At 51.8% G+C, this 9,327-nt stretch overlaps 2 protein-coding genes across 2 annotated transcripts; both read left to right on the top strand.

The window, feature by feature from the left end:
- Nucleotides 1-1,964: 1,964 nt before the first annotated feature.
- NEUTE1DRAFT_145816 (uncharacterized protein) lies at nt 1,965-3,291 on the top strand (the record flags this gene model as incomplete). Its single annotated transcript, XM_009851819.1, has 3 exons — nt 1,965-1,973; nt 2,043-2,637; nt 2,716-3,291. 3 exons carry the CDS (start codon nt 1,965-1,967, stop codon nt 3,045-3,047), a joined length of 936 nt encoding a protein of 311 aa, XP_009850121.1.
- A 1,149-nt stretch (nt 3,292-4,440) lies between these two features.
- NEUTE1DRAFT_145815 (uncharacterized protein) lies at nt 4,441-8,513 on the top strand (the record flags this gene model as incomplete). Its single annotated transcript, XM_009851818.1, has 3 exons — nt 4,441-6,028; nt 6,087-7,302; nt 7,364-8,513. The coding sequence occupies 3 exons, from the start codon at nt 4,441-4,443 to the stop codon at nt 8,511-8,513; spliced, it is 3,954 nt and encodes a 1,317-aa protein (XP_009850120.1).
- Nucleotides 8,514-9,327: the final 814 nt, after the last annotated feature.

Raw genomic sequence — 9,327 nt, 5'->3', positions numbered from 1 at the left:
GTTGTTGGACGTCCGTCCAGTCGAATGTCAACTCTCTCCTCGCTGTTCCTCAAGTATCCCCTTGCTCTAAGCAAACAACAACGACAACAACACGTAGAAAGTCGCCGGCGCGGATTTGCCTGATCCTCAACTCTCCCAAGTCCTCATCAGTCACAAGAAAAGGTTCTTGTTAAAGTCCTCGGGAACACATTGTGTAGAAAAAGACCCTTCGGGGTCGGGAGGGACTTGTTAAGGGTAAGTAAGTCATGGTCCCCCCCGGCTCTCCATCAAAGACCCCAAGTGGAAAAAGTGACGAAGGAAAGGAAGCAATTAAATCTCCACAAATGGCAGTTGATTGGGTTACATCGTCTTCCCCCCTAGGGTCCCCTAGGAAATAGCGAGTAGCCCCCCCAGGCCTTGGTTCACCGTGCCGGCCTGTGCAGATCGTTAAAAGTGCCAACACGGCCTCGGTATCTCGTTGACGATTTTTCTTTGATGTCGGATATGCTTGCGAAATTAAGGTATCCGGGATTCGGCTCAGCTGCTCACCGCTTTTGAACAAGAGGCTGAAGATATTTCCCATGGTACCGGGCACCGCGTGTGATGAATCTTCTTCAATGTGAAGTTATTCGCTCTTCCGCGCTTGTTGTTGCCCGTCACTGCAGGTTGTTGTGGGTTGATGCTACACTAGTCATTTCCTAGAAAAGCCCACACGCTAGAATCCAGTAGGGCAGCACTGTGCTGAACGCATGTGAAATCTTGGCAGGCTTCCTCCCTTGGTATGGACACTACTATCACCATATCCAGCACTATAACAGCTCTGTGGTGTCGTTCATGTTTCGGATAAATGCTCAACGCTCGGAGAAGGGATCCTGAATTTTCTGTCAATCACCGCCAATCTTGAAAAAAGAAATATGTATGATACGACACCATCCACGTGTTGATCTCGTGCACTGTTTGTTATGTCCCTCCAATGTTCGATATCAAAGATGGGAGATTACTCTACTCTACACGCTACACAGGGGATCCCTACCGTCAAACCCCCATTTTGAGCGTAGGGCCGGACGATCCCCCTGTCCCTGCGGGCTCCAGCCTGACCGTTTAATGAAACATGCCGTCGTTGTGCCGCCGTTCCTCTTCCCTGGCCCCGCTCAGCAGGCTAAGAGCCCGAGACTTGATGTTTGCGGACCGCAACGACTTGAGACAATCGACGGCGGCTAGATATAGTGTGTTGTCCATCTATGTCTAGAGCCGCGTGCGTAAGGGAAGAGTTGTTCCATGCTGAGGCTCAGGTACCCTAAAAGGCAATACCCGTGTATGTTTTGCATCGGGTAGCTGTCCTTCAAAAGTGTTGTCAAAAATGAACTCACCATAGGAAGAAGCGTGTATCTGGGTATACTTCCGTCTGGCCTACACTTGGAGGGTGCCTATCATCAACCTCAAGCAGTGCGATTGTCGAAAACGAGGTTTGGTTGCCAATTATTCCCCCAGTGTTTGATGATTACACCATCAGCCTGAAAACTTTGCCATTGCGCTGGGAGATCAAGTCGATGCAGCCTCCAATCGTCATTGCTCGAGCGACAAACTGGAGTTGCCTTAGAAGCTTGTGTTCCATGAAAGAGTATTATTGATGCTCGAGATGCAATCCTCCTCGCCAAGCAGCTGCATTTGGATTAACGGGCTACTATTGAAGCCCAGCTGTGGCACATAAACCTCACCCCTGGTTTCCTGACGGTTGTGGACGGCATCCTCTTCAGCCAAGGCTCGCTTTCTGCCGCATTGGCGCAGAACCTTGATCAGGTTATGGTGCTCTACGCCTTCGAATCAGTGGTTCTCGAGCACGATTCTTGTGTTCCCTTTATCTCGGCTTCCCCTGATGAATGCGCCAGATCCTTTTGCTGGAATATTTTGCTTCTTTTCTCAACGTCCTCGACGCTTGGTAAGACACACGAATCAGATCGGGGCTTCGTTCCGGCTACACCGCTATGGAGTCGGTAAGATCACCAGGATACTTGGCTCCAAGTATGCGACAGTTTGATCGCTAACGTGTTCCTGTCATCAAGCACCGATACGATGACGGGCTCGAGGCGGCCTCTCAAAACTTTCCCGAAGTTGTTCCCCCACAAACCCATGCCTATAATGCCCAACAACACCAACAGTACCCGGAGGCTTATCACGACTCACCGCCGGTACCAAAACAAACACCATCGCCATACTCGCCTTCTCAGCCCTCCCCGGGCTATGGCGGTGCGACCACGATAGCGGGCTCGACGATTGAATCGCAGGCACATGTAGGAGATGCTCACACAACGCCCAAAAATGACGGGAAGAGGAGGATGATTTGCGGCTGCAGCCTCTTGACCTTTGTTCTGTCGTGTATCATTGCGCTGCTGTCTGCTGCGGTGATCGGATTGGCGGCCGGAACGGGGATCGAGGCGAGTAGGGCGAATGATGCTGTCCACAAGCTGGCAGCCTATACCTCGGCGAATCCGGTGCAGATAGCGACAACCTCGACCTTTCCTGGGACATCGACAACCGCGACCATGACATCGACCGGTAGTATTGGCGGTGCCACTTCCCCGTCGGGGGTTGAAGTCGATAGCGGATGTGGTAGTCGGTCGGATCAAGTGAATGGGACGACTTACACCTCGCTGAAATGTAGGTCATGTTTGTTTCCTGTCCTGATCCCGTTCGACGTTCCTCCTGAGGCTGTAGCTAATACAAGTGAACGGTTAGCACTGGACCAGCGCAGTTACAGGATCTACTGCTTCAGAGACTACAACCGCGACACAACCAACAGAATTAACTTGGTTGCCATCTTCACGGCCGACTTTGAGGCATGTATGGATGCGTGCGCGTCATGGACCAAGTACGTGGTTCCCAAGAGTAACAGCAAAGACCCGGGGTGGAACTGCGAGGCGGTTTCCTTCATTCCCGCCTGGGTGAACAGATCGATTGCCGAGGCGGGCGGCTATACTGGAAACTGTTACCTGAAGACTGGTCCGGCATCGATAGGCAAGCTTGAGAAGAACTCCAACGTGCATGCTGCCCTTTGGCAGAGCGGTTGATGATGGTCAGCACGCGGGTGGGGAAAGAGACGAATAGGTAGTAGGCAACTTGTCGAGATTTGGGCGGCGACGGATTGCGTGTGATTTGGTTGTATTCATGTTGGATGGGTTCTTTCGGGTGGTAAAGGAGAGTGGCATTCCAGGATTGTGCAGGTTCCTATCGTAGGATGAACTAATGTCGGACTATTGCCAGATGGTATTCTTAAGCCCAAGAGGCGTTCCGTTTTTACAAGTTGATACGAAGTTGTGGGCGAATCGATGTGACCGGACTGGACTGGTCGGCGGGATGAGTTCCTTCCTCCATCTTTTCATTGTCAATCGAGGTGAGTGGTTGCCTAAAAATCGTAAGATGGACTCGCTGTAACAGAAACAGAAAGAGGCAGCGGTCGAGAGGCAGGAAGGAGCACACATTGCTCGATACGATATCGGCGCTCTGCCGATCCCGGTCGTCTATCACTGTTAAGACCTGTTAGCTGAACTATGATGATATGCCCATAGATGTAGCAGAAACTATCAGAAGAAACTGGAACATTGCTTGACGGGCAACCCATTAGTTTATGGTATGGGTAAAAACCTGGAGACGACTCTGTATACGAAGATCTTCTCTACATCCCTCAAGTACGTGTACAAGTCTAGGGAATTTGTCTGTGATATTTGGTCAAGTTGGTGAAGCCTTTGTGAATTTGGAGGAAGAAGGTCCGATTGCGGGGAATGGCTAGCTTGACTGCAGCGGGAGCCCCAGCTTGGCAGTAAGGGTGGGTCCTCGTCAAAGGTGTGGTGCAGCATGTCAATCGAAAGGCGCGCTCCCCACCTTTTCGGATGACTGGATTCCGCTTTGAGCAACAACACCACCACTCAATCACTCACTCACTCATGTTGATTGACTAGACTTGGTGCCCGTCGACAGACAATGCCCTTTCAGCAAGACCATCCAGTCCGGGATTGTGTGACTGTGCCGCGACCAGCCGGTCACCGTCCTGGAAGGGAAAGGTAGGAGGGTAGGTAGGTCGGAGAGGCTACCTACGATACCCTTGATGGCATGGGATGCCCGTCCTGGATAAGTCGAGTCAATGGACTTTTCTCTTCCTTTTTCCTCGTCACTCTTCCTTTCCGTGTGTGTTTCGTCGTCAAGACATTCTTTTCCACTTATCTTGTGTGTTGAAGGATTTATTATATGTGACCGAGTCGACTTCTCCCCACCATCTTTATATCCCGTCAAGAAAAAGTCCGAGCCCGTGGACTGTTGCCTCGCTTTCTGCGCCCTCTGAACTACATCCTCCTCCTCCTCCTCCTCCTCCACCCAACCAGCATCAGCCAGCTATCCGAGTCTCACAGGGACAGACCATACTAGTACTCGTCAGCTGCGCCCTTTGAGGCCTTTGACACCTGCACCATGCCGACCATCCACGAAATGGAATCATTCATCAACTGGGACGGCATCGACCCAGCCTCCATGCCAGGTACTCGCCATCCCAACGACCTGGATCTGGCCCTGGAGAATGCCGCCGATGATGACTTTGCCAGCTGGGCCCTGCAGCACTACGAACAAAACAACCCGCTTGGCCTCGGGGAAACAACAACGGCCGGCGATTCCATCGTGGCCTTTGAAGACTCGTTTGATATGCCATCCTCCCCTTGCAACCACTGCCAGGCCAATGGTTATCAGTGCAAGCGCATCCGTGAGGGTAGCTACAAGGGATATTGCACAGGCTGTGTGGCCCTGAATCGAGTCTGTAGCCTCGGACTGGTGGATCAACCTGCTGCACCCTCTCGGAACCCAGGTTCGACCACCTCCGTCGAAGAGCAAGACCGACCTTCTACTCCTGCTCCTCCCATTACACTCGCCGCCACCAAGGTCAATAACCGCTTCTCGCGCGAGTCCATCAAGATCCTCAAGAACTGGCTCTCCATCCACCAAAAACACCCATACCCCAACGATGAAGAGAAGGAAATGCTGCAAAAGCAGACAGGCTTGAGCAAGACCCAGATCACGGGCTGGCTGGCCAATGCCCGTCGCAGAAGAGGCAAGGCTATGGGTGCCCCTCGGTCCATCTCTCCCGGTGTACGGAGCTTGTCCACCAATATGGACATACCCCAGAGACGTCCTCAATTAGAGCTCTTGAACCCGCTCCAACGTTGGCAGGTCTCTCCTCCAGAACACGAACCCGCCTCGGTGACTGCCATTGCCCGTGCCGTTACTGCCTCCGCCACTACGCTTTCATCCGGTAGTCCACACAGCAACAACTTCAATTTGACCGACGATGGCTCCAACAGATCCTTGTGTGCCGCCTCCTCGGCCAGCAGTTTCAACACGTCCATCTCCAGTGGCCTTTCATTCGCCTCCGCATACTCGTACGGAACTCATGACTCCCTTGGCTCGTATGGGTCGTCTATGAACCGTGGCCGGAGGCGAAGAAGGAGAAAGGCAGCACCAGTGCCGTCAGAGAAAAGAAACTCTCTCTCTGCGCCTCTCAAGACCTTTCAGTGTACTTTCTGTACAGAGACTTTCAGGACCAAGCACGACTGGCAAAGACATGAAAAGTCCCTGCACCTGTCTCTCGAGAGATGGGTATGTGCTCCTGAAGGCCCTCGGGCATCCAACCCCGAGAATGGCCAAGTGTCCTGTGTCTTCTGTGGAGAGGCAAACCCGGATGAAGCTCATATCGAGACTCACAACTACTCCATCTGCCAGGAGAAAACCCAGGAAGAGCGCACTTTCTACCGCAAGGACCATCTCCGTCAGCACCTGAAACTGGTTCACGATGTCAAGTTTGTGAACTGGTCCATGGAGCAGTGGAAAGCCACTACGCCCGAGATTCGGTCCCGATGTGGTTTCTGTGGCATCGTCATGGACACTTGGAGCATTCGTGTCGACCACCTGGCGGAGCACTTCAAAGCTGGTCAGACAATGGCCGAATGGAAGGGTGACTGGGGTTTCGACACTCCAGTTCTCGAGATGGTCGAGAACGCCATCCCACCATGTAGGATTTTCTTTCCCTCCAGCATATCTGAAACAAACTGCTGACATGATCCCATCAGACCTGATCCACGACGACAGAAACTCGCCAAATCCATACACAGCGACTCAAGAACCTTCGGAAACAGCTCGCAACGCCTACGAGTTGATCAAGAGCGAGCTGATGTATTATCTCACCAAGGAGCGCGACATCATGGGCAGGCTGCCTACAGATGAAGAGCTCCAAGTCGAGGCATGCAGAATCATCTACGCAGCCGAGCTTCAGTCTAACCAGAGCGAAACCGCTATCCCGTCCTGGCTACGAGACTTGCTTCTTTCTTCCGAGCCGTTGGCCCTGCAGGCAAGGATGGGACCTATCAGATCGGCAAACGAGAGCCGTCAAGCAGTTCTGCGTATCAACGGCAAGAGCAACATCTTTGAGGAGGATCCGATGGAGAACGAGCTCCACGAGTATGTCAAGGCTCGTCGGTTACTCGGCTTAACCGCCATGGATAGCGAGTTGCAGTATGAGGCCTGCAACATTATCGGTCGCATGGAAGAGTCGTCCAGCCATCCCTCTGAAGACGTCGCCAATTTTCTGCTGCGTCTCATTTACGCATCTACAAGCTGGCTCGCCGACTTTCGGCAGCGGGCTGTCTTGCCACGATCGGAAGATGTCGGAGATGAGGCAAGGCGCTCCACAGATCCCTCCAAGATCGATTCGACTATCCATAACTACAGTCGCCTCGAGAGGGAGCTGGCCGAGTTTTTGCACCTGCAACGCTCGATGGGCATAGAGCCCACTGATATGGACCTACAAACCAAAGCCCGTATCATTATCTACGAGTGTGACGACTGCTGGAACCAGACGGCTGCCGATAACAGTGACTGGCTCGCAGCGTTTAAACAGCGACATGTGTCTCCAGAAGCCAGCGCAGTAGCTTTGGCCACATGCGAGCCATTGACCATCTCATCGGTGTCCCGAAAAGGCTTCACCCCGTCGATGGACATGGCCACATGGATGGGCAGCAGCTGCTTTAATGGTCCCCGGAATACTTCACTGGGAAGCATAGGTACTCCAACCTTTAATATCGCAGCAGGTGTAGACGGACACATAGGCAAACCCAACAACGCGGTCAAGATTGGGCCGTACTTCTTCAACGACGCCAACTGCTACCGCAGGCTGGCTCGCGAGTTGGGCGCATACGTGGCAGCAATCACGTCACCAAACTCCCCAGACTGTCACATTCCCAGTGATGAAGAACTCCAACGCCAAGCGCGTTGGATCTTGTATCAAGAGTGAGTCCCTCTTACATCCTTCATATTCTCTCCGTCCCTAGCTAAACTTTTTTTCATCCAGTGACGACCCCTGGAACCAAACCGCAGCCGACAACGCCGAGTGGCTCCGCCGCTTCAAGCGCGACGTCGGCCTCCTCACCGACGCCTCTCTGCCAGGCTTGCCCGAATGTACTCAATGGAGCGCCACCCAAGGTGGGTCCGGCTTCGAACCACCTTACTTGTTCCCGAACCTGCACGCCCAAGCCACGACGGTGGAAACGGACATCCCCATCCAGATGAAAGAAGCCAAACGCATGTTTGTCGCGGAAAAAGAGACGGCCAACAAGTTCGTGAGGGGATTCAAGACCAGATGGCAGAGACCTGCGGTGGTGTTTTGCTCCCGGGAGTTGGAAAAGGGGTTGGTGAAGTTTGTTACGACTTGTGTGAGGGGGGGCAATGATGGCAGCGGGGGAGGTGGAGGGGCTGCGAGAGGCATGTTCCCGAGTGATGAAGCTATTCGCGCCAAGGCGAGGGAGATCCAAAAGCTGAGTACCACGTCGGCGGACGATGTTGTGCTACTGGAGAAGTTCAAAAACATGATGAGGGAGAGGCTGGGGTTGATGCCAACTTCTTCTTCTTCCTCTCTAGGGTCTACGCCGGATTTTTCATCGAGCGTGGGTGCTACTGGCATGGGACTGATGCAGCAGTCTTCGTCGTCCGTTGGCACTTCGACGGTGCCGTCGCCGGTCACGGCTGCTGGGTTCACTACTGCTGGCACCACCACTACCACCACCACCAGTCCTGGTATGGGCATGAGTATGGATTTGGGCCTTGCTGACATGGCCAATATGAGCAACATGGGGGTAACCATGGGCATGACGAACCTGACGGATTGGTCTTCATCATCCACGGGCATGATGACGGGGCTAGGAACGAGCATGGATGCTTCCTGTACAAACATGGGCATGGGCATGAGTATGGACATGAATCTCGACATGACGAACACGAGCATGAGTATGATGAGTATGAGTACAAGCATGCCCATGACGCATATGGGTATGCTGGCAGGAGGAGGGGGAGGAGGTGGTGGTGGTGGACAAGATGACCACAACATGATGATGATGATGATGTTTCCGGGAAATGAGATGGACGATCTGCTACAGGATTCCAACTTTGGTTTCTCTTCCAACGACGATGATTTGGCAGTCATGGGAGGAATCGGCCAGTTATAATCTGGTTTCCATAGGAGAGGATGAGAAACTTGGGAAGTGGTGGTGATTTTTGTAGCTTGTGCGTTAGAAGGGGAAAAGGAGAAAAGTTTACTGTTGATATCTTGATATTGTCACTTAAGCGAATACTTGCAATCCTTCACATGGCATCTTGTGTCTTTACCCAGCGAAGAGCGCGAGTGGCACATCTTCTTCTTCTTCTTCTTCTTCTTCTTCTTCTTCACAGCATACTTATACATGCCATAATCATCAAACAGCGAGAGAGAGTGAAACATATGTACATACCTCCCAATCAATAACAACAATTAGACTATCAAGCAGAACACTTGCGAACGAAATATCCCTTCCCGAAATGTTTACACCTTCCAAGTATGTAAGAACGGCCAGCTACTATTATCCATTTCATTCTCCTTTCACACACACCTATACTAGGTCTCTGTTATTGTCATGTAGGTACCGACCTACCTACCTAGGTACCTTACCTTACCCTTTTCAGGCCCAGGATGTTTCTTCCATGTAAGTCTGCTGGAAATTCAATTGATTTGATTTGTTGGAAAAAGAAGAAAAAAAAAAAAAAAAAGATGAGATTAAAGCTAGGTAGCTATGGATTGTGAAACTGAACGTACCTACTCATCATCATCAAATTATATACACAATACACAATACACATACACATACACAGACATGGAAACAAAACAAAACAAAACAAAACAAAACAAAACAAAACAAAACAAAACAAAACAAAACAACACTTGGGCAAACTAAAGTTCAGTTGTGATCCGAGGTTTCTTTCAGAGCTACCCCCCCCCCCCCCAAA

The sequence above is a fragment of the Neurospora tetrasperma genome (genome assembly GCF_000213175.1).
Source record: "Neurospora tetrasperma FGSC 2508 unplaced genomic scaffold NEUTE1scaffold_2, whole genome shotgun sequence".
In the NCBI taxonomy this organism is placed as follows: Eukaryota; Fungi; Ascomycota; class Sordariomycetes; order Sordariales; family Sordariaceae; genus Neurospora; species Neurospora tetrasperma.
Note: the sequence above shows the minus strand (reverse complement) of the source record. Positions and strands in the feature narration are given on the sequence as shown.